This window comes from Mycteria americana, chromosome 4, assembly GCF_035582795.1.
Source record: "Mycteria americana isolate JAX WOST 10 ecotype Jacksonville Zoo and Gardens chromosome 4, USCA_MyAme_1.0, whole genome shotgun sequence".
Lineage (NCBI taxonomy): Eukaryota > Metazoa > Chordata > Aves > Ciconiiformes > Ciconiidae > Mycteria > Mycteria americana.
The window spans coordinates 40,658,814-40,685,153 of NC_134368.1; the positions used below are offsets into that span (position 1 = coordinate 40,658,814).

Genomic DNA, 26,340 nt, shown 5'->3' on the forward strand with positions numbered 1-26,340 from the left:
CCGAAATAACTGTTTGTCCAAAACAATATCATCAATAAGCGATACAACCATTCTGAAACATCTTTAGAGAGACTTAGATGCTGAGAATTCTTAACCTGTTTTATTGCAACTTCATGCACAGAGACTTTATAAAATCTCCAATTTGCAATCTCACTGGTAAATAGTGAAGTACAGCTCTTCAAGCTACTTTTCTGCAGCCAGCTTTGGTTACTTCAAGTGGCTAGCCTATGCTAGCCTATTACATTATGTTTGAGATGATAAAGATAAGTTATTGCATGCTAACGTTTGTAGTTAGGCTGAAAGTAGCAGAAATGAGGTAATACAGAAAGTAACTTTTTGAAAATAAAACACGACTTTTATTCAAGATGAAACTTCTATTGTAATATATTTTTTTAATGTAGGTTATTTCTCATGCTTTTAAATTATTCAAACTTCAGGTGAAATGACTTGTGAAATAGATGAGCCAATGATCAGGACAAAATATTTTATTTTAACCACTATTCCTCAGTTTAGTCCTTAGTTTAAGCAGGACATACTACTCATTTCAATAAAGAACTCAGATTTTGCGTCCTCAGAGGGTAAATGCACTTTATACATCACTGCTCCACTGTCCAGGTTAACTTTCCATATTGCTTATGCACTTTTTTAAAAAAAAGATACATGTTCTAAAAATATAAGAACAGAAAAAGGAAAGTGATTGCAGCAGCTAATAAAAGTAGTTAATCCTTTAAAACTTGTATGTTATATGTAAACAGATACTCACTTTGTGTCTGGCTGCTGAGATAAAAGATGTAACAGCCCAACTGTTATCTTTGAAGTGTCAAAGTTTGAAAAAGTCATTTAACTTCCAGCTTCAGTGAGATCCTAACATTTGTTGAAGGCAAGTGATCAAAAATGGTTGTATTTCTTTCAATTTTTCATGTTTAGGTGAACGACTGAAGATTTATCCTTGTGCAAGACATCCAAAAGCATGTACAATTTAAAAATAATCGGGTGCTTTATCACAGTATCAATTGTACAAATGCAAGTGAGGAACTGGTTAGATAGCAATTTTAAAGATTTAGATGTATAAGCACCAAGCTAGCAGTGACATATCCTTGTAACAAGCATCATATAAAAAGATGGCAACGGAAAGTCAGTCTTCATGTGAAGTAGCTTATTTTGTTCTCAGGTGGAGTTCTGTACCCTACTTTAAATAATAGGCTTCATGAAAGATATGTATTATTTGGAAAGAGTCCATTGAGCAACATAAGGATTATAGTTTCTACAATCTGATTAGAGAAGATTTCGTTCACATAAGGGAAGTTTTAAAAGATTTGAAAGGTATCAAAGGCTACTGAAAAGAGGAAGAAAAAAGCCTCTGAATTTGTGTTGGTTCGGACAAGAATTAATTGGTTTCACTTGCACCATGTCATGGTGATTTAAATTGGACTGAAGTTCCACAACTTTCTCAGGAAAATTAAGTAGTCCTTCCCCTCAACATCATCAAAAAAAAAGGAGGAAAAAAACCCAGGCAGTTAGCTTTCAGAAATGACACAATTCTGAAGTATTTACATAGACTGAAGGACCATTTACAGAAGCTTTTAAACCTGTTTCATCTCACACATTTTTGGTGGGAAGCAATGCTACTTCCTGTTACTTTCTTTAAAAACTGATTGTCTTCCAGTAATTTCTGAAGCTATGGCCATATCTTCATTAGTTTCATCTTTCTTGTTATCTATAGTACATGCTCCAAAGATTTGAAGAATTCTGTTTCTGCTTTACTTCACATTTGATAGCTTAGCATATTCTAGTTACTTTTCCCCATGCTTCATCAAAAAGTGGTAATACAAGCAAATGTAAACTGAGTTTTAACCACCTAAGAGGTATGATTTTATTATGCATTACACATGGATTGGGGGAAAAAAAGTCAGTAGCAACTAGAAGAAAATGTTAAGACCTGGATTAAAAAAAATGTAATTAAGAAAACTGCAGAGTCATGTTATTAATTTTAGGGCAGTTTTTGTCTGTTTTCCAAGTCTAAGCAAGGTCACACATTCAACTATGGTAACATTCAAAGTGTACAGTCTGTTGCTGTTTCATTTTAAGCTCTGAGGAAATAAAGCATGAAGTGGTATTAAAAAAATTTTTACTCACTTATTAAATACATGTTTACATTTATGAAAAAGTCTACCAATTTAAAATACTAATTTAGATTTAAGTTATCTGTTCTATAAATCACATATGCTTGAAAGTATGCAGTGCTGTCAAACTTCAGCGACATTTACATGAAAAAAGGAAAACAGTTCTTTTTTTATTAGAAATATAACAGTATGTCACTATATTGCAAGCTAGATGTTTATTTCAAAATAGCATGCAGCATACAAGCAGTGTTTAATTTTTATAGGACTATGTAAAATTAATCTTCCCAAATCTGCAGTTCTTTACGTTGTTGGAGCTATATTACTAATTAACTAGCGAACAGGGAAAAAGACAAAACCAAACCAAACCAGAAATTACTAGAAAAGTTGTATGCACTTAAGACATCCTGAGGAGTACAGAACTAGAACATCAAGATCAAGGAATAACCTGCATACCTGGCCCATTTTCTGCCCATTGGAAAAAGCCACACTGTTTTTCCTTCCCAAGAGGGCACACAAAAAAGTTCTTTCCATTATTGGGACCAATCTTCAACACAGTCTTCATAACACATCTCTTGCCATGGTTACAAAAGGGAAAATTCAAGTCAGCCCACTGCCAAAAGAAATGGGTTTTAGGCACAGTTTTAGCATACGTGATGGCTATGAATTCATTATTTTAAAATGAGCAATAGAAACAGATCTACAGGGGTGGCCCTAGAAGACACTCTTCCTAGTAGTTAAGATAGTTCAATCTCTTTTGTTATCTCTGATTTTAGATTTTTCTTTAACATTAATTGCAACTGCACGCATTTTAACTAGCGTAACTTCAATTGCTGTTAACACATAGTTTTCTTCAAATTACGGCATTACAGTCATTACTGTCTTGAGTTCATCTATTAACTACCTGGTGGTGGGTGACTGAATCAAACTCTTCTCAGTCACATACACTCACAGCAAGGAGCAATGGCCACCAGTTGCAGCTAGGCAGGTGAGGGTAAGTGTTAGTGCAGCAGTGGGAGCAGTTGCCCAGGCAGATTACAGAATCTTCATTCTTGGAGGTTTTCAAGATTTTGGCTAGACAGAAACATGGCTGATGTCTAGATCTAGAGTTTGCCATAGTCCTTCTTCAAGCAAAAGGCTGAACTAAAGGACTTGCACGAGTCCCCTCAAAGCAACATTTCTGCTATGCATCTGTTTTACATCACAGTGAAGCAGATTAAGGACATTTGCACAAGCAGGTGCCTTCTCAGCAGTAAGAGAAGTAACTAAAACCATAAGTTTATAACTACTATTATGCTCTTCATTTCAATTCAGTGTGCAAAAGTATTTAAAATTAGCAAATATAAAATTTAATAAAATTTTATAAAAATGGATCATATCTGTCCACAATTACAGATTATGGGAGCAAGGAGGCTGCAGGAACAAGTGCTTATTAGAAAACAGGCCCTGAAGTCTTATACATACCTGAAAGTAGTCACACCGAGTTTCTCTGGGTAGGGGACAGGTAAAAAACTGCCTGCCCTTGTTTTCTCCGTCCTTTCTCACAACTCTGAGGCTGCAGACACGGCTGTGTTTACTGCAGCGAGGATGGCCCACGCTTAACATACGAGTATCATCTGTCGTAGTAGCTTGAGGTTTGCTGTAATGACAGGTTACAAAATGACTCCTGTGTAATGTTAAAGGGCTTACCAACACCACAGCCAAAGAACTCTCTCCTACCATTACAATAGCTCACTCTGTACTTTTACACACAATGACAGCCAGAGAACAAACTTCTCTAATGTACCCTGTTGCACCTTTAAAGCTGAATGATTGCTAGTAGTGAATAGACAAGACTTGTGTGCTTTTCTTGCAGGTTATTATACCAGTTTTCCCCAGCATTAGCCCATGTTTTAAATTATTTCAAAGTACTCAAATTAATCTGCAAAACAAAATAAATATTACCACCACTATTATACTGCCCACCCCAAATTCCATTGTATTCTAAAAGAGTATTCTGCTCTCAGTGAGAAAATAGACCAATACCAAGTAATTGCTCCAGGTTGAATGTATCTGTATGCTTCACAGAAAAGTCTCCCACCCTCTTTACTAAAAAGTTACAGTGATGCTCCAAATCATATTCCGTCAAGAAGTAATCCAGCTGAGGGGGTGGAACAGTGTTCTCTGAATGGGATAAAGTTTTTCTTTCTTTCTTCCTCATGACTGAGATAGTCAGAGATTATCTGAATTCAATACACAAGGCTTTATTTAAAAATGGTAACATGAAAAAGATTAATGCTCTAAAATGTATCTAATATATTTATAGAGCAGAAAAGAAGTGATGAAACCATAGTGAAGAAAAGAATAATTAATTCATTCTTGTTATCAGCCTAGGAATTTTATGTTCTCTTATGTCTAGAAGATTGCTGTCCTGCAGACATCAGCAGTCTTTTTCCAATACCTCATTAAAACAAACAAAAAAAAAAACCAACAAATTTTTTGTTGGTTTTTGTTACGAAGTGTTTGGTTTTGGGTTTTGTTGGGTTTTTTTTTTTTTTTTTTTAAATGTTTAAGTTGATGACTTGCTATAACTACCTGTTATCGTGATTGATACTGTCTCATTTCTTCTTTGCACTCCTCTGTATTCTCAGTTATCCTGCCTACATCCTCAGTTCTCTGTAGTCCTCCACTGAGACAGCAAAGAGCAAGTATATTCATACAGCTTAACCTGGCTAGCCAGTGAGATCTTATTTCAAAACTGGTGCTTCAACAATGCAAGAAATAATTTCTATATTTCAGAACAGACACATGACCAAGAATTTTGTAGCATAGCATTAATGTCTTTCACATTCACCCTGCATAATTAACCACTGTAAGTGACATCTACCTTGCACTCCTATTACTGTTGTGTATGTCTGCCCAATTTTTCCTTGACACCCCTAATAGGTTCTCACATTTCTCTTAACTAGGCAATGGATGTGTCTGAATAGGGCTGCGTAAATAAAAATTCAGGATCGGTAGAGAGTTGAAGCAGTTACATATAGGATGGGGAGGAAAGTTAAGAGAAAATATTGATGGGAGGTTCATCGAGGTACCTGTACAGAGCTTTGTATCATGGAAGAATGTTGGAAATTGCTAGCTGACAAATAACTTTAATTAGAATGTATTCATTCAGCTACTTTCCTTTTGTCATCTTTCACAATGACTTCAAGACTACAGTGCTAAGCTCAGACAACTCCTTAGGTAGAACTGTGCTCATTGACCTATTAAAGCTATACTGTCCTATTCCATGGGAATAGCTGAACTGTGAACAGCTCGTTAGTTAACAGCAGTACTGGCCAGATGCCAAAATCAGGACTTTTCCAGTGACAGCCTAGGTCATTCAGTGCTTTTGAAATCTGAGTGTAATTTTAGTTACCCAAGAATAAGTTACCTCTGGCAGAAATCCAAAGACAACAGTGTCTGAACCCAACAGCACAGTATTCCATTAATTGTCAGGGATAAAGTTGGTTTATGGGATTACAAAAAGACTTGTTTACATTTTAGAATACATACCTTATTGCTATATTATATTGGTGAACAGAGGGGAGATGATCAGTTTTGTGTTTCTTCTGTACGTGTTTGACAGCAAGAGGTTGTTGACAGGAGGACAAAGCCACAGCAGTTACGTGTGTTGAGCAATCCTTGTCTGTGCTTCCCCCTGACTGGTAGACATTGTTTTGAGTTTGATTACAATTGCTTTTTGGAGCAACACACTGACATAGTCCATCAGATATTTGGGTATCATTTCTCAGAACAGCTTTGTTACCAAGATCTGTTAAGACAAGAGTTGTAGTTCCAAATGCGGCTTTCCTATTGATCTTTATTTCTGTGCTTGGTTTTCTGAAATCGTTACAAGGGTACTTCATTAAGTTTATGTTAAAGGCTGCAGAATCTTCAACATTCTCTGTCTTTGGAACTAAGGAAAAATAAGTTATTGGTTATAATCCATCTGTGTAGAGTGATACATCATATTTCTGATTGTATTCGTAAGTCATCATACAGGGAGTGAAAGAGTAAATTTACCATATCATCTTGAAAGATCTCAAAACCTGTCACATATTAGATACAGTACCAAATTTCTTACTATAAGAAAAGCTCATGCACTTTTGGAGTCACATACAACATGGATTTCAAGATAACATTACTATTGCTTGAATAGGACCAGATGTGAATAGTACTCCGTAAATGAAAGCTATCGGAGAATTAACCATAGAAAATTGAATTTGGCCCAAATACAGGGATTAAAATATTTACATTTTTCAAAATAACTTTTTATAACCCCAGCACTGGGAGATTGCAGGGTATGGTACCTCCAGCAGCTGTACATTATCCATTTTTAAAGTATCATTTTACTATTGACACAAAAAGGAATATTAATTTGTCGGGTTTTCTAGTGCTTTCAGGGTTCCCGCCCTTTCCAAACATTGTGCGCATCCAAACTTACTGATCCCTTACTCTAAGAGGCTTCAGAAGCAAGCAGGTCAGACATTTACTTTGCATTTATTTCCTGACATGAACAACAGTATGTTTCTTTACAGAATCAGAGGCCTGCCTAGTGGGCAATAATCATTCCAAAAGAGTGGGCATAGTTTATTAATGCCAGTTTAATAAATAAGGAGTCTGTAGGTAATCTTTCCTGAGAAAAGGGTGAAAAGAAAAACTTTATGGGGTCCCTATATGCAATCTTTGTTAAGTGGCTGTGAAGCCATAGTGTTCAAGAACGGAGTCGTTTCTTTTCTACCATCTCCAGCAAGTGTCTCCCTCCTACATCTTCCCTCCATATAAGGAAGAGGGAATTAAGCAGAAGAAAAATGGGTAGATAAGGCATACACAAGGGCACGATCTCTCCAAAGGCATTCTCACTCAGAAACAAAATAAGAATCCCTACAGTTTGCTCTCAACAATACTTGTTTCCAGGCTGCTTCCATTTTGCCACTGCTGCACAGTGAGACATACTGCTTCCAGTGCATTCAGATTTAAGAAAGGAGCTTGGCCTTGTACTTAGCAAAGAAGCAAGGAAATTGAGATGTAATGGTAAATAGTTATCTCTGTCTACAGACTGAATTATTTCGGCTGTATGGCCAGCAGTTAACTTTACATACCAAGTATTCTGTCCTCAAAAATTCAAACGTTGCTGCTGACACCAGTTAATTTTAGAAACAACATAAAAGACAAAAAATGAACAAAGCAAGAAAGCGAGGAATCTTAAAGTCTGAAAAGAAAGAGGTAAGCAAAACCATGTTTAAGAAAAATCTCAAATACCACTCCTATGATGCAAAAATAAGTCTTATTTTTAAAAAAATAATTTTTGTAACAGTATTCCACCAGGTCTAACACATCTTCAAATTCCAGGCCTGTTTTCAGTAATGGCATATAGCTAAACAAGTCAAACGTAGAAGTACAGGAGAAGGAACAGGATTTTGTTACAAAGCTTAAAATAAAGCATTTGTGCACATGCCGTTATACATTTTAAGGTCTGGCTGACAGTATTAATTCCAGGATAAATGTTAGTTGGTAAATCTGAGTCTGTGGACAGATTAAAACTTTCACGTTTCTGGTGCTGATTTTGCAGGAGAATTATGCAAGATTAGCCTCTGCTGGCAACAAGTATTATGTAAGGCACAAAGACATACTTTTATTGATTCCTGGCCTGAAGAAATAGACTTTAGCTAGTGGAAGATAAGAGTTCCACCCACATCACTCCATTCATAAAAGGAATAACTAGAATGAAGCAATACTTTAAAAAAGCATTGGACTTTATTTTTTAAGAACTGAGATCAATAACATAAAGTCACATTTGGAGGCACTTTGGAAAGTATGGCTCGAAGTACCATCAAAGCTATGGGAATGTGATCTTTAATTCCGATTTCAGCATTATACTTTTGAGTCATATAGTTAAATTCAGTGAACTTTTAACAATAGGTCCTGGAACCTACATAAAAACATTCATTCTTCTCAGATACAAAAAGCCTGTATATTGTTTACAAATACATTTTCTTGCAGGTGTGCAGCATTGGAGCTAGAAAAATAAATAAGTTGTATGCAGATTTCAGCCACTTCACTGAATAATTCACTACACAATGTGAAATAAGTGGAGTATTAGTTTTTGAGGTAGAAAAGTTTCGATAAGGAATTGTTACAGAATTAGCTTTATTCCCTAAAAAGCCATACACATGCATACCTCTAGACTTTGTTTCTTGGAATATATGTAGCAATTCAAAATGTTTCTGAGCAACAGTCTTGATCCAAACAACTTCCTGTAAATCCCTCCACAGAGTAATTTACTCACTTTTTCTACAGAAAGTGAAAACATATACAAAGCTCCTCTTCACATAGAAAACAGGTCTCAGTGGAAAGTGTGTGCCTTACCTCACTCACCCCCTCTTAATATCTACATTTCTATACAGAAATCTGGAGAGAAGCTAGCATGTTACTCATTACATCTTCCTGTCCCTTTCTAGGTCTCATTCACAGCTGCTTCTGCCCACCCAATCTAGATTGCAGCATTAAAAGCTCCAGTAAGAGACAAACAACAAATTTAGGTAAGAAGTCCAGAATCATCCTTACTCTGAACTTGGAGGAAAAAACCTAGCCCCTGAGAAACCCAACATCCTTTTGGAAAGGGTACCAAAGTATACTGCTTTTGTTCACATGAAAGAATAATTACTTTTCTGCCCCCTGGTGATTTCTATACCAGACATACGCTGCAAGCTTCTAACGATTTTAAGGAGAGTTGAAAGAATGGCTTTTTCTCTCACTCCTTGCCCCAGTAAAAACAAAGAGTCACTGCAGAGGCTTGTCTATAGAATCCCACCTGCACAGAAAGCTGGAAGACAAGACAGTTTTAGGGTTTAAGACAAGACAGTTTCCATGATTGCGTGTGCAAGATTTCCCCAAAATCTGACCTGAAGTTAGCTAAAGTTATGTAAATACAATTCACAATGAGACAGTTTTATAGTTCTGAAAACTGCAATCCTCCCTGCTTTCCCAGTACAAGTTCCAGACAACCTTTCAATACCTTCAGGCCTTGAAGTCAAACAGGCATCACAAATTTCAGCAGAAGGCTTGTTTATTAGGGTACAGCGCATACACGTCCACTCCTCTTCAGATTTCTGAGCTACGTGTTCATTAGAACATGACCCCCTGCCACATGCCCAGCCAATTAGGCTATTTCTAGTTGGCAGTTTGCTGTGAAACAAAAGAATGCTGTTAGTCTTTTGTGATGTTTCTTCTACAAATTGCCTTATACCACTATGTGCAGGGAGGCACAGGGCTAGAGAACAAGTAGTACACAGTGTTATGCCTGCCTATCATAGCTTGGGCATCATGTCATGGTTACAGTTTGATTTTTTTTTTTTCTTTACCTCAAGGGCAAATCTTTCCCAATGCTGCAGAAGTAATACAAATAAAAATATTTAAACAAAAATGGATAGAAAGTTAATTATTAACTGATGTACTGTCCAGCACAAGGCCCCAGCCTCCCTACCATTTTCAAGTACTGGAGCAAGAAACTTGGTGAGAAAGGGAGACTGTTTCAGTACTTTTTCCCCATCACTTGTACAGAATGCTTGCTAACAAATGCATTACTGGATGAAGAGCTGTTCAGAAGCCAAACTACAGAAATTCACACAATCTAGCAAACAAATGTTTTTGCTCTCATTCAAATGGTACCCATTAGACCACTTTGTTATCATAACAGCCACCAGAACTCAAAACCTTGAAAGTTAGAAAGTCTTTCTTGTGTGTCACCATTTGCTAGAAAGCCTTTTAACATTTAGGAGCCTGTTCAGAATTGAGGATTTTCTTTTTCTTTTTTTCCTCATGCTTTCTTTCTCCTCATCAGAAAGAATTCAGGAATGTCCTAGCTGTGACTGGTGAGCCGTAGCTGTACCCCAGACACCTCTATAGATTTATTCTCCTGTAAATTGTAATACCTCCTATGTTGATACACTGATTTAGAATCATAGTTACTATTTTACAGTCACTACATGTTACCAAGGACTAATTTTGTCACAGTATCCAAAAACTTTGTTAGCATGTTAAATGTAACAAACTTACCTGTTCAATGAGATATATATGTAAATTTTTACGTACTATGGTTGATAAGTCATCAAGCATTTGTCTCCACAGTTTTTGTGGAATTATGCACTTTTTGGAGACTTGTTTTTAATCCTAAGAATTTAAGCACTTCAATTAATAATGCAAATGCTGTACTTGGGAACTGTTGTGACACTCCTTAGACCTATCACTTATTCTGTAATTATCACTCTTCTTAACAGCCTAGATTTCTAAGATAATGGTAGGGATACCCACTACCTACCACATCTCTTCCACAACAAGAAAACTAAGGAGGACAATGAGAACTGCTGACATACCAGAGATCCTGTGCTGTCAAGAGGTAGAACAGACATTACAGTAGCTTTCACCAAAATACTGTGGCTAGATAACAAAACAGCCAAACTGGAAACGTTAAAAATGGGTATTTTCACATTATTATATCAGTTGTTCTACTCAGCTATCAAAGATGCATTACTACACTAAATATATTCAGTACGTCATGTTTTGGAGTTTAATTCTCTGTCATCTCTCCGGTCTGTCTGCATGTCATTGTCCCCTGGCCCCATTCCGCCACTCCTCCACCCATTTTGGAACATGAAATATGGGGGGAAAGTGTATTTTAAGATTCAAGGTACATTTGAATTTGATGAGGTAGCTTATAATGGGTATTTTCTTCATTTTTTCAGCTGAGCAAAATCATAAGCTACTTGACTTGACCCAAGAACCACTGGGTTAAATTCTACAGTTTATGATCCGTAGCAAGTCAGTCTGATCACAGGGGCTCCTTTCAGTCTTCAAATGTGAAAAGCTTGGAATGGCAGATAAACCACTTGAGCTCAACATACTTTTATTTGGTAACAGTTACTGCATAATAGAAAACAGAGGAGTAGGACACAGAGACCTGACCATTACGATGAGGACAGCACAAGAAACAACCTTTTTATTTTATAGCTACCATTACCGTGTTTTTCACTGAAATATACCACCGTTTAATTACTTGTTTTTTTTAAAAAAAAACAACCTAAACAACACAACAACAAAAAACCAAACCACTATTTGTTCTAGAACAGAGAGAGAAAGAGATTTTTTTCTTCCTTGCATCATTTTCCAGTTATCTGACTCAACGGAACACTGCTGTCTTCCTACCCTTCTGCAAAACATTTCTCATTATTACTTTCCGAAAATACAGCAGATTGGGGTTATCAGCATGTGAAATATTTATCTTCCATGCTGGAATTTTCTATATTTGATCTGTACTCAAAGGTGATTTTTAAGCTTTAACCAAAATCCCTTCAGCCATCCGAATCTTGAAAGAAGGTTGGAGGTGGGAGAGAGATTTGTGTGTTCTGTAAATTGTATCTAAAAATATATATATACACATACACTAACAAAGGCAAAGTTTGCAAAGCGAAGCAGTATCTTTTATCAGATTGACAGAGATCAGTATATAAAGGCAAGATTCTGAAACCTCAGATGAAAACTTTCAAGAATAACTTAGTTATGTAAGAGTTTGAATAAGGTGCTTTTGGAAATTTTACCTTTTGACCCTTTGTGATATCAAATGCATTCTGTGCTTTTCTAAAATAAAAGGAGGAAAGCTGCTGCTAGCACAATTTATGTAGAACCGAAAGTGTCTCTGTGGCATACCTGTAGTAAAACTTTCCAAATCTGATAAGGAGGAAGAAAAAAAAGTTGTAAGCCCTACAATATTTGCTGCACTCTGAATTTACTGAAGTTTTAGTTTTCCCTCAGCGTAACTCTACAGCCAGAACAAAATTGCATAGATGCACAGCTATTTAGATATTCCAGGACTGAAGGGGCTATGCTACTGAAAAGAAACAGACACACAAATTCCTACCTTCTTTACACCATTCAACTCAGTTGTGTGTAAACATCCAAGCCTATTATATTGATAACACCAAGAACAAGGGGCAATTTTTCCAGAAGCATTGAATAATTCTGAGTACTCTGAATTGTTTTACAATTCCTACATTTGGTTAGAGTAATAGCCATTTCATAACAGATGGGGCCTTTGAAAGAAATAGTATCAAAGAATGAAAGCTTTTAACCATTTTTAAATGCCAATGGCCAAAACATTTTTCTTTTGCAAAGTCAAGTGAATTTACATATAAAATGCACAAGCATCCATTCTACTTGAGAAGTGATGTCCTCTTACTGTAACAGCACTTTGAGGACAGCAATGCTTAAAAGTGTTATAAAGTTACCATCATACCTAACATTGACAAGTTGGGGATCTGCCTTTTGACATTGAGAGCAGAAGTAAGTCATCCTGTTATTCTCTCCTAAACGACACAGAGTGATCTTCCCATTGCACTGACCACAGGTTGGGCGCTTGTATACTTTGTAGTGTTTGTAGAGTGGAGACCCAGTTTTGCGGCACTAAAACAGAACATGTTTAAAACCTGAGTTAGAGACCCAGTATAAATTTTATGTCAGTCCTTCTACAGTTCAACTGAAGCTAAAATAAAACCCCCTACGTAAACTGACAGCTCAACGACTACATAAAGATATTTAAGGGCTATCATCTGTATTCCAATAAATGCAACATAGAAAACAAAAATAAAACAAACATGAAACACGATACCAACACCACCTTCCCTCACCCCAAAAAGAACCAAAACCACACTGCAGAGTCAGCTTAGACCTTATACTACAGTCTGGGTTAATCAACCTTCCCAAAACCTAAAAAACTGAGCAATGCAGAAATATTCCAGGGATTCTGTAGGAGTCAGGTAGCGCCCAGTAAAGTTGCTCAACTTCATCTTAGCACTGGCCATGCCAGACAAGCTGGCTCATGAAAAGCCACTTGGCACTATGGTAAGCTCCCCAGATACTGGCAGAAAGTCATATTAAATACAGTACAAGCCCAAAGGGCACAGTGACCTAAAGAGCCTCCAGAGGGCTGGCAAGCAGGCACATTTCATGAGACAATTCACATGGAGTCAGTATAGACATACCCCAGCTAAAACTGGCAGAAAAACAAATTAAAAAAAAAAAAAAAAAACAAACAAGAAAGCCCAGTAGAGATGCAGCCAACTCTGCAGAGCCACACAAGTTTCTGCACTACAATTGCAGTTCCTTGGGCACAGTTCAAACGATACCACAGCTGGCCCAGCAATATCAGCCCAGCTCTGGCAGGGTTCAATAGCTCTATCTCCATAATGCATGAAGACCCTTGGAGTTTTCCCAAAATAAAGGTGTCTGAGGACAGCCTATTTGCTTCTGCTGTGCTCTTATTCATCAGCCTCGCTGAATGAGAATGCTTTTGCCGGTACAATCTACTAATTCAGTCAGAAGGAATTACTAATATATATTGCATGAATATCCACAAGCAGCTCGCTTTGTCCTCAGGATTTCTCCTCAAGGTTTACAGATAGTTTCTTATTAGTAGTTTCCTCCCATCCAGGTATTTAAAAAACAAACAAAAGCAACCGCTTTTTACATGAACAAGATTCCTCATCTTTGCATCTGTAAGGTGTTACTACAATTGATATAGTATGATTACTACAAACATTCTATAGCAGTCTATAAAAAATGATCAAGCACTACCCCTCTTATTAACCTATTTTCGTTATGTTTTTATCTTAAAGAGACTTGAGGGGTGGGCTAGCTCTCCTTTAAAAGCACTTGACTGGTGAATACTTGCTAAGTATAGATTATAAAAGTTTTGAAAATGGCTAAACTGAGCTACAGAAAGTTTAACTTGTTTGTTCATTGTCAGTCTAAAAGCCTGTGACACATTTAAATCTCCTAGTATTATAGTTGTTGCAGAACTGGATGCTATCTCTTTACTGGTAGACTTCACTATGAAGGCTGGAGAATGAAAATATTTCCCTAAAATATTTCCCAGATTAAACTACTTTTCAGTGGGCTGGGGAAAGCAGACATTTAAGCAGACTATTAAACAAATTACATTTTTAGCCTTTATGACTGAAAGATGGTATTAGGAAAGTTAGGTGCCCTCCTCCTAGCTTACCAAAAAAAAAGGATTTTTAGCAGCACTAGCTCCTTGCCTTTCATGAATACCAAGAGAAACAGACAAGAATTTCACTGCTGCTGTTTATTTCTCTGCATGCAGCTTAAAGAAGAAAAACATACAAGAATTAGGTCAAATTCTCTCTTTTTCTATTTTGGAAAGTTAAACAGCAACCAGGAATTCTAGACTATACAGGAGAAGAAATGAAATCCTAGTGAAGTTGTGGCAGTAGGGAGAAGCTTGAATTTATTTCACTTTAGCAACCAAAAAAGTTGTTGCAGTTAGGAAAAAAAGTTGTTAGAAATTACAATCTATTTAGTCAAATAAATATACTTGCTATTTCAAGTTTCATAAAGGAAGCCACACGAATTACCTTCATAGTTCCCTGGGGCAATTTCTAGTTCCCAGTTTGAAGAGTGACCTTTAAGTTATCTTACATATAAGTGTGTGCTTAACCAACATCAATTCTGACATGTTCAGAGTGACGTTACAGCACATGCACAGCAAAACTGTACTGGCCCTCAGGCAGCACCTGTCAAACTCTGCTGCTGCAACTGGGCCAAGGCTGTGCACATTCTTCCAGTCTGGACTCCCCCACCTTTCCGTCATTTGACAATTCACAATTAATAAAGAGCACACAAACCAACATTCGTATTCATGGAAACACTTGTCCTGTTGCATCTTTTTACTATTTTCACCAGATGATCACATACAGCTAACGTGCTAGAGTCAAGTTTTGGAGGCTTCTCAGAAACATGTGCCAATACCTTATAAAAAAGCAGGGTGAAATCGCGTGTCATTTTCACCAAGTGACGTATATGCTCATCTGTCAGTTGGCAAACCTGTAAATAAGACAAGAATGTTTTTTAGAATATTATGATGCTAAGGGACAACAGCAGAAAGACAACACAAGGGCACTTTGAACGTCTTCAGCTGATATGGAATTGCATTGCTTCCTGTTACGATAATTCTCTGACATATATATATATACATATATATATATAGCTCTCATCTCAGTAAAACAGTTCATTTTCACATTCTATACTACACAAACTCATTGTGTGAATACCAAACAATGTACGTTGCCTCATCCATGTAAAACATCAGGCAAAAATTTCAGTCGTTTTCCTCTATATTGACCTAAGGGTTCCTGATCACAGGAATCATGTGGAGTTAACAACTCCTGGTTCCCTCTTAATTTCGTCATGGATTGTGATACAACCTACCTATCATCAGAGGCTCTTTCCTGTGAGAGATCTTCAGGAAGAACACTTGAGCCAAAGGCATCACAGAGAGATGTATCAACCAAACACATTTTTGTTAAGAACTCAAAATTTTAAGTCACATTTTTCTTTCCTCTACCAGCTCACATTGCAGATACAATTAAAATCCAGACTGATCCTATGAAGAACTTTCAGAAATATTATGTTTAAAAAACCTTTCAGTTACTATCTTCACGAGCTTTCCTTTACATTCTATGTAATCTCAATCTGTTTTGCAAACGTCAGACTTCTTTTCAACCAAAGTTTGGAGACGTATGCTTGAGGAACTTAACCAAAAAAAGTATGGTAAACAACGGTAGAAAAGTAAATGATGCCAGCCAGCAGGACAGGAATTGGAAGAAGCAGCTGCAAAAATAATCAAATCTACCACAAACTATTTTGGGTAGTAACTGAAGAAAGAAAACCTGAGCACTCTTCACTTTATTTATAGGCTGACAATTTAATGGTAGCACAACAGGATGCCAGACAAAGTCAGGATTTGAAAGTTAAATGAATTCGCTACTAAGGAGAGGTTTCAAGTTGTAAGAGGGAAGGCTTAGCCCCACAAAATATGTCCACTCTGTGAGGCAGGAGTAGCAGCAACAGGTTCCAAGGAATGCCATGACAAGTATCTCCAGTTATCTTTATAACACATTAATTTAGTGTCTTAGAATAACTTAAGAAATGACAGATGATAAAACAAAGGTAAGAAAATGACAAAATGTTACATAAATATGTATTTACATTCTTAATGCTTTGGTGTCATTAAGAACAATCTTGAGACATTTCACTTACCTTAACAGCTGGATGAAGACCACTGTCAAATAGTGCTTCATTTTTTATGATATTTCCCACTCCAGGTAATACTGCTTGATCCAGTAACACATCACACAACATGCGGGTTTTCTGCTGCTTAATCTCACTTTCTGCTCTTAAGAAGCTAAACTTTGGAGAACAGACATCCAAGCTTTCCATCATTCTCACTTTCCGCTCACTCTCAGCTGCACTTCTGGAAGAGAAAGATACATTAAGATTTATTTTTATTTTAATTATATGCTAATATAGCAGTATGGTTTTAAAAACAACACATGAAAGCATAATAGAACATTATATGCAGATAACAGAAACCATGAAAATACCAGTGACAGGAAGAGGCACAGAAATCACATTAATCACCTGTCCCAAAACCAGACCAATGATACATGCACGGAACATGCATCTGGTCCAACATACAAGAAGTCATCCTCACTTTGTTCATATTAGTTTGAAAAATAATTGCCAGGTCCTTGCTTTAAAACTACTTCCAACATGGAAAGACCACGTGTTTGGACCATCAAACATAACTAACCGTATGGTTACATGGTTCAGTAGTTACAACATGACAATAAAAGATATATTTTCTTAAACCTTGATTTTATTAGGTTAAGCATAATTGTTTGAAAATAATACAGTACAAGAAGTCTCAGGCTTACGTAAGGTTTTATGTTTTGTAATATTAAACATGCAGGTATATGTTACTTGAATTTACATGCTCCTTTTCACCCAAGAGCCTCAAATGCCTAAAAAGCAAGCTTGCTATGTTATTTTTATTTGCAGTGAAAAGTACAATGCTGATAGACAAAAACATCCACTTAATGTCAGCTAGAACAATTATACCAATTTGCTTCCAAAAAGAAAACAAAAATAAAAACACAACCTTGGGAGCATAAAAATTTGAAACCAGTAATCATCACAGGTCCTTATTCTTGTTAAGGAAGCAAGACTTGCGTGGAAATTAAAGGGGCAATGGGACTCAGCATTCAGATCTAAGGACGGAATTAAATCCAGCTTTCATTCCCACCCTTGACACTATCTAATGAGACTATGGCATAGAACTACTTTAACTCTATGTAAACTGATACAAAAGTAACAAAATTAAATTACTGTACCAATAAATATGATATGTTTAGAAAGTTTTGTTTTGTTTCTTTGTGCCTATGATGGCATCCAAGCACTTAACAATTTGTGTGTGATTTTTCACTATGTTCTTAAAAGAATGTTACAAAAAGAAAGAAACCAAGCTGTATTTAATTTGGTGAGTTTCTGCTTTACCTATACTCTACTGTCACCTCAAAAAAACAAACAGTATCCTCTGTAAGCTGTATCTCCAAAACTGGTAGTGCTCCATTTCTGTCTTTGCTTCCATCAGGATTAACATGCATGGAACCGTTCATACCAAAGTGAATCCTTGGAGAGAAAGAGAATTCTTATGGTTATATTATCTTAACAATTTTTCCAAGCATTACACTAGTCTATTTTTTGAAGTTATGAACTATTCTTACCTAACCAAGTCAGTATGTATGTACATTAATTCTAGTCATTAAGAGTAACATGGCAACAAACTACTTGTTTACATAGTGCTCAATTCCCAGAGAAGAACCCTCCGAAGTCAAAACCACTCTGAAACATAGCAGTTTTCCAGTGGTTTTGCAGTATAATTCATTATACAGAAGTCAAACCTGATCATTAAGTAACACACTTTTCTGGTGTATCGCACTTAGAATTTTTTCACTTGACATGCTGGTTTTCCTACATAGGTTCTTAAGTCCTCAGGGAGGCTGAGAGAAATGATGCTACTTTACCAGACAATTTTCTGTTAAATCAGGCAGAAGTCACCTGGTATGAAAGGAAAGATTTCAGTCTCCATATTGCCAATACTGTTATCATATCAAAGCTACTTCCAATAACGCCATAAACAAAGTAATTAACATCTGCCATATGTTGTTTTCTGCTTTTCTTTGCCTACAACCAAGGCAAAACCTGCAGGTCAATTAAAAATTAATAAAAGAAATAAACTGAAAAAGGCACAGATGGCAAAGGAGTGGAACAGACTCTTCCAAGCATTCCTTTTACAGATCACTAATGCTTTAAGAGGTCTTACACTTTATAATATATTCTACTGGGAGCTAGTATACTTGAGCAAAGGACAAGTTTGACTATGGTCTCATACATTTTATTTATTATAAATTCACCTGGTACATTCAAGTCCTAAAAAACTGTAAGATAGAGGGAATGTCCTACTTCTATGCATTTTATATCAGAAAAGCTGGATTATTTTGTAGCTACAAAAAGATTTAAGAGATTAAACTACACAAATGACCAAAGAAACACAACATCAGGTGTATATTTCCTTTTAACCCCTCTTTGTTACATTTCAGGAAGGATAAGCATTTTAAATATTTACAGATAGGTTAAGACAACATTTCATTAAGCACAGTCTTAAAGTCAACTCTTTATGTAACTTCCTCATAGCATTTATTCTTTTTTTTTTTTCAATTTTTAAAAACCCGTGTCTCTCCAAAACTCTCTTCTCTTTTTACAAATCAGTTCAGGTGATATAGTTATTTCAGCCACTTTTATTTTCAATAGCCCTTTCCAATTCTCAAGTGCCATGAATAGTACTGCACAGGCTTAACTAGTCAAAGTTATTTTTAAACCTAGTCAAATTTCTTTTTAAACCAAACTCTTGCATCTTGCTACCAAATGGTAATGCACTAAATGCTTCCAGAAAGTTATTTTTAAAGAAATAGCATTCACATTAATAGCTGATGGTTTCATTTACCAAGCCCCAGTATACTGTTTAAAAGGAGCATTAAGAATCACAGCTATTACCTACCTTAGGAACTTGTCAGTTCATGACTAGGAAAAAAAAAAAATGGAGTCATCACCACACATTTACATTCAAACACCTTAAGAAATTTATAAAATTTCACTCCAATGTGTTTCATTACCTTTGATGTCCTGAAATAGGGCAAAACAGAAATCTTCTCATTTTAATTACAACTAGAAAAGCCATGCTAATTAAACCTAGGGTCTGTTATTCAATGATAGCTAGTAGTAAGGAGTTGATGATTTTTTGTTATTTTAAAGTAAAAAGGTGAGGTTGTAGAAGTATTTAGTGCTACACAATATTGTAAGGATCTGCTTTTATTTAAAACATTTTTCCCTGTAAAAATAAAAGATTAGTAGCAGCACAGTCAAACTATTATATGGAGATGTAACAGTGACAATTCACATTATCAAGTTCTAAGGGCCAAGATGTAATTTCCAGTCAAGACAGTGGATGTCTTTCCTTTAAGGGATTTGGAGTCAACAATTATCTCTTTCCTAAGAATATTTTTGTCCATTTTCAGTTATGCAAAAACATATGTGCATTATCAATTTTCAGAAACTTTTCTAAACCATTTATCACTCCAAATTTACATTAATAGCATACTACAGAAACTAAACCCAGGACAACCCCTCTCACATAACTGTATCATTTCCGTGGCAAACCATGCGGTACATGCAAGTCTCTCCTGCACAACTCACAAGTATCAGAGAATTTTTTTCCAACTTTCATTGATTATTTAAGCAACTTTCAAGGCAAAACTGAAAAAAACCAACAACTCGGATTTTCTAAAAAGTCTTGACCTTCTTCAGTGACTTTAATGTCCTTGTTTAAATGGACATCAAAAAGTAGAAGTACTAATTTCTTCAGAAGGTGTAATTGCTCATTTGTACTCTTAAAAAAAGCTTCTACTGCCCACCATGGATTGCAAATATACTGAACTGAACTTCGTTTGCTAATTGCTATCCACAACATGGCAACACTTCAGAAGTATCCTCTTCATTTGCAAGTCAGGCAAGCAGTAGCCAAACTGTATAAAACAATTTCATGGCCAGGTTATCTTCTCCCACCAGGCAGTCATTCCCCACTTGAGAAAACCCAAGAGCATAAAATGAGTTAATAACTCTTCACAGCCCAGTCTTTCACAAGGCATGTCTGACTAACATTATTCCAACATGACTACCAGCTTTTTACAGGTAATCTTAGCAGATGAGAAAAGCTGTTTTTGTTATGTTGAGAAACTATGTAGAGACACAGAATATGTGTATCAGTAACACTCCTCATGACAAGAAAGTCCTATATTTATTTGAGAGTTAACTTTAATAAAGAAATAATACATTCTCTGAAGGCATATTCCTTATTTCCTCTCCCAGTAACAATCCTGGCAGCCAATCTTAGACTGCTGTAAGATGCATTTTCCGAAGCCTTCCTCTACCTCCCCTCAACATCTTTAAGACGTACAACATACATTTTTAAAACAAGAGAATGATGATCTTCATTATCAGATAAGTAACTTCTGCCTCCTGTGTAGAGGAGACCTTTCCCATACATAACTTCTACAATGTTTCCAATCAAATAAGTGACATGACTAAAGGGACTTCTTAAATACACTTTCTAGAGCTACAATAACTGATAAATTGATTAATCTTTTAAGCTTATTATCAAACAATAACTGAAGGTCATTTCCATTAAGTACAATAAGTTATTGCATTGGCTAGAAAGCTTAAGAATTATTTAAGATCTTTCAGGGTCAAAGGATTATATTTTCCACACTAGAACTTGGCCACATTTTCTTTCTCGTTGAAGAGAACTTTTGCAAAATGCTTACTTACAGTCCTTAGTAATAGCTTTTTTCTTCTGATAATTCAGTCTGTTGAAACAATATTTCCTTATTGTATAATTTACTCCTTTGCTTATCGAATCAATTTGTAATACATGCAATAGTCATTTAAAAAAGGCTAACATCTGTATCAGTTACCTCCCCTGCCTTTTTTTTTAATCTTCCTTTATAACTGACTTATGTTTTTCTTTTCTAAAGCTGCTTTTTCTTCTCTGTTTCTATTTAATAAAGCACAATTTTAATAAAGCACAGATAAACTGATTAGGACCATAATCCTATCCTTCACAAATATGGGTAGCTTTAAACACATATGCAGTCCTGTCCTACTAGTTACTTGTATGATTGTCACGTAAAGACTGCTATGTGCTTGTAATACTAGTTGCATTTCTCTAACACTAGGTGAAATAAACATATAGCACTATATCAGATAACCAGCAGGCCCCTGCTACCAAAGATCAGTCTACACATCACCTCAGGTAACTACTAATATATCACTGCCTTTATTTATCCAGCATGCAACCACTGCAAACTGTTGTACTCACAGCCAAGCATTTTCAGTTCTATCTCCCTCCTATAACAGCAGTGCCACTGGCAAAATATTATGTCACAGAATTGTAAGGTATTTGTTGATATTACCAGTTTTAAATGAACAAAAATCATGACCTTACATCTTTGTTCAAGATCAGTCACTAGGTGACAAAGACTATGCTGAACATAGAAGTGATGTTGCTTTTCCTTTTAAATATTTAGAAAGATTAGAATTATGTTGCAAGTGGAAGGGTAAAAGAAAAGCATTAAATGCAAGCCTTACCTATTAAATATAAGGGCCTCACTTATGTAGTCTATACTAATTACCTTAAAGAATGAGACGGGATTTTTTTAATAATCCATTACACTGCATTTGGTTAGATTTATTTTTAGTTGACTTTGCAGTACAGAAGCATATTGAACCAGAAAAAGTAAACTACATTCCAAATACAACCTTGGTGGCTAGTACAAGAAGATGTCCAAGGGGTTAAAGCATATGACAAAATCCTAAACATGCCAACAAACCCCTAATAAACTCTGCAAAACATGAACAAATGATGATTTGGCAGTTTTACCATTTGTCTAGGAGACACAGTTTCATTAGAAAGTTAAGAGTTACATTTATGATACCCAAACCATTTATCTGCCAAATTTCAAACCAATTTCATACTTCCAAACCAAGGAGTTGTTAATATTGTTTAAAGAAAGAAAGAAAGGCAGCATAAATGGTTACACACAGAATTTTAAGTTTGGCAATTTTTTCACACAAGTTTATTATCAGAGCAATTGAATCATTAAAGATTAAGTACAGAATTTCAGTCTAAATTTCTTAAGGAAAGTTAAAAGAAATTGCAAGTACAGTTTGCAGTGGAAGATATTAAGTAACTGTAACTGCATGCACTTCTGAGTTTTGTCCCTAGAAAATGCAATTTCCTATTTGAAACAAAGCATTTCAATGAATAACTGTCCTTTTCAGATACCTTTACATGGAAGCTTAGACCAAGAATAAAGCAATAAATTATCTGAAAATGTAAGTGACTATATCCAGTATTTCCAGCACTGCAGAGAGGCTGCTGAGAAGTTTCTCTGTAACACTAACTTTCAAATCTCTGAAACTGACATTAGCAAGAACAAGATGACACCGCGCATACAGTCTGAATGCATAGGAAGCCTTTTTCTCACCTCTTACCTCAAAGCTTTCTGATCAAAATACATAAAAAGTTCCTTTCCCAGTGTCTCGACACCCCTGTAAACATGTCCGACAAGGAAATCGTGACCAGAGGCTCTCTCTTCACTTGCAGCAGTCTGAAAATGAGCACACGCACACAAAGATTAAAACAGAATTTATACTACTTTGATTCTAGCATCAGGACACATTCAGCAAGTAACTGTATGAACTAATTTTCCAACTTGGACAATATTAAACCTTTTCTCCTTAAGCAGCTCTATCAAAACCAATGAGACTATCAATCTAGGAAGCAGAGTCACTATTGCTAATGCTATCATAACCTCGTTCATTCTTTTCTGAATTGAAACAATACATCTTTTTTTATCAGGATATTTTATGCCTTTTCCTTCAAGTCATGAATTCACAATAACAGTTTCAGGCTGATGTAAACTAGACAGGTATAGTTTGAATATTAAATACTTGTCAGAGTGTCAATTCTGCCATTTGCACCTACATCCTTCTCCAAATGCCTCTTGCTGGAGTTTCTATCCAAGTTAATAATATGCTTTCAGTGTTTCACATAGAGCATTGTGTATTACAGAAAAGCCTCCACTGAGCCCACAGAGATATTTCTCTCTTCCTACTCATTGAAAGTCTAATCACGAAAGATGTTGAACAGCAGGTGGGACACTACTAGAAGACAAGAAAAAGATAATTGTGAGATTGAAGCAATAATCTTTCTTGCTTAGCACATGAAACTCCACTGAAATAAGAAGGGACCTCTACAGGTTATCTGGTCCAAACACCTGCTCAAAGCAGGACTGACTTAGATCAGGCATCCCAGGGCCTCGTCCAGTCAACTTCAGAGTAGCTCCAGGGATGGAGACTCTTGTCTCTCTGGGCCCTTGTCCACTATTGCTTCACTATTGTCACGATGGAAAAATTTTCCTAATACCTAATTAGAATTTATCCTATTGTCACCTGCATCTGCTGCCTCTCATCCTACTGCACACCTCTGACAAGAGTCTAGCTCTGTCTCCTCCATACCTTCCTTTTAGGTAGCTGAAGAGAGCAATAAAGCCAGTTCTATCAGCTTCTCCTTGTGCATCATGTGCTTCAGCCTGCTAATCATACCAGGGGACTCACTCTAGTATGTCATTATCTTTTTCCTACTGGGGAATTGAAAACGGGACACTGTAATCCAGATGCAGCCTTGCAAGTGCTGAACAGAGGTAAGAATCACTCTCCTCAGCCTGCTGGCTACACTGTTGTTAGCACAGCCCAGTATGGGGCTGGCCTTCTTCCTTGGAAGGGCATGCTGGTGACTTGACTCAGCTGGTATAGGACCTTGGTCCTTTTTTTCTGTGGAGGCATTTTCCACCTGACCAGCAGCCAGGTCTGTGCCATTGCATGACATTATTCTGTTCCAAGTGCAGGACTCTGCAAGTCTGGCAAATGCTGAACTTGAGTTTCTGCCAGCCCATTTTTCTCAGCCTGTCAAGGTCCCCCTGACTAGCACCTCAGGTTCCCCAGAACCTGCTGAAACCTGCAAGCAGTATATTCACTGTCATCAGAGCCCTAACTGCAAGGCACAGATATGTGTACCAGTGCTTCAATCACAACACTCAACTGCAAAGCAAATACACATTAAAGCGACCCTGGCAAATCAGCAAGGCTTCAGCTAGTTAGTGAAATTTCAGAGCTACTCTCTGTAAAATCTCCCACTGTATTACTACCTTGAAATGATATATATTTAGAGTATTTTATGGTTATTATTCTGCCAAGTAGAAAAATAAAAATATTTTTTTGCATAACACCAACATAATTTACTTTGCCTATTATCAAAATAGGAAGAAAGCAAAATTTTGCTCTCACATAAACAGTTCATCCCTTCCAATTAAAGTATTAAAGTAAGTTGGTATGCAACAAGGTTCATTTTAGTTTTAAGCTGCTCAGGTTTGTTTAAACTAAACCAGAGTAAGAAGTGACTGAGATGGAAAACTAACTTGTTTTTTCAAAATATTTTAAGTTAAATTCGTACTACTTTGGTATCAGGTGAGCCCTTACAGTTATCACAGCACGAACTCTTTTAAACAGTGTAGTCTTCAGCAGCGGCCAAGGCTTTCGCCATGGTTAGCAGCCATGATCTAAAAAGCCAAGACCCTTTACGATGGTCATTTGCCAATGAATAGAGTCTGCCCTGGGGTGACTTTTACTGCACAAAGTTATGAACGTCAATATATTCAAGGGAATGAAATTTCTTTTTGAAACCATAGGAGCATAAATCCTTACTTCAAAAAGCTGTCCTAAAAGATACAAACCTATAAAGACTGATCTGTTGACTGCCTATCTTAGACATATCTTGAACCACATTCTTCCTTAAATTGTTCTTTCATTGAAGTACTATCTTATTGAGCCTTAATCACAAACTCTCCTACACTATCCTTTATCCACTGAAGGTGGGGAAAAATTCCCCAACTTTCCGTCTGGAGGCATCCAATATACTTATTTGGGACACAAGTAATGCACAATTTCTCACAGTTGAGCAAAACTAGGCATGAAAAAAAATACCCTAGCCACCTCTGTAATCAAAACCAGAGGACCGTATCTTCACAGCTCATCAGCTAGGCCTGCTTACTGACATCCTAACTTCTCCTTCTACCAGAAGGGCTCACGAGCCCCGGCAGAGTTTTATATTGGTTAAGTATTTTATGCTGCCAACAGAAAGCATAAAAACTAGTAGAAAAATTGCATACTGTGTACACTGAGAGCAGATGCCACGTTCTTTATTTATTTAAATAGTTGGTCTAATTAAAATGATTTAAAAAAAATGTTACAGAATTAAAAGCTCCTTTTCTGCAGGCCAATGTTTCTTTCTCTCACCATGTTTCATTCAGACTTGCGAAAACTTATGAGATTACGAAAAAATTAAAGTTAGGAGCTGCTACTATAATTTTCCTTGTATTGTAGGTTTCCTGAAGCTAAAGATATTATAAAATTTACCCTAAGTGAACAAGAGCGATACGCTTTCACTCATTATTTCCAAAACCCCCTATGTTTCTACAGCTTCAGCCCCTCTTTACACATCCGACCTCCTAAGGCTTATTTATTATCTTGACGACAAGAATATTTTATAATTTAAAGGAAGAATAAAGACAGTATCCACGGACCCGCCCCAGACGACGGCAGCGGGGGCGCAGGAGCTCTGCCGCAGCCAGGGCGCGGGAGGGGGAGGCCATGTCGACCGCGCCAACCATCCTGCTCTGTGCTCAGGCCCGCCAGCCCCGCGGCCCCGCACCCCAGCGACTCCTGACGGCTCCGAGATTCATTTCCTCTCCCCCAAACCTGGCGGCGTTTACCACCGCGCACACCCGGGAGCTCAAGCTCTGCGCCGCCCGGCCCGGTCCTCCGCTGCCCCTGACGAGAAGCGGCTGCGCTGCGCTGCCCCGCCCCGCCAACGGCCGCCAAGGCGCCTCTCCGCCGCCCCGGCCCCTCACCGCGCCGCCGGCTCCGGCTGGCGGGGCGCTGCCCCGCGCGCTCCGCACTGCCTGGCCCCGCCGCACCCGCGCCCGCAGCCTCTCTCCGTAGAGCGCGCAGCCCGGGCCCTCCACCATGGCCGCGAAGCGCGGCTGAGCGCTCCGCGCCCGCCCGCCTCTTCCCTTCAAATCTGCCGCTCGCTTGGGGGCGGTGCTGCCGC

General features: G+C 37.2%; 1 protein-coding gene across 3 annotated transcripts; it reads right to left on the minus strand.

The window, feature by feature from the left end:
- Nucleotides 1–404: 404 nt before the first annotated feature.
- On the minus strand, nucleotides 405–26,340 carry NEIL3 (nei like DNA glycosylase 3). 3 transcript variants are annotated; one of them, XM_075500282.1, is made up of 10 exons: nucleotides 23,158–23,277; nucleotides 22,665–22,780; nucleotides 17,550–17,684; nucleotides 16,254–16,467; nucleotides 14,964–15,038; nucleotides 12,433–12,599; nucleotides 9,160–9,329; nucleotides 5,655–6,057; nucleotides 3,585–3,759; nucleotides 406–2,733 (listed from the first exon to the last, which is right to left on the minus strand). In XM_075500282.1, the coding sequence occupies exons 2-10, from the start codon at nucleotides 22,688–22,690 to the stop codon at nucleotides 2,557–2,559; spliced, it is 1,542 nt and encodes a 513-aa protein (XP_075356397.1). In that variant the 5' UTR covers nucleotides 22,691–22,780; nucleotides 23,158–23,277; the 3' UTR covers nucleotides 406–2,556. The 3 variants fall into 3 exon arrangements, with proteins under 3 accessions (XP_075356398.1, XP_075356397.1, XP_075356395.1); XM_075500280.1 differs by lacking the exon at nucleotides 23,158–23,277 and adding an exon at nucleotides 26,141–26,340 and having other exon boundaries at nucleotides 407–2,733; XM_075500283.1 differs by lacking the exons at nucleotides 9,160–9,329; nucleotides 23,158–23,277 and adding an exon at nucleotides 26,141–26,340 and having other exon boundaries at nucleotides 405–2,733; nucleotides 5,655–5,981.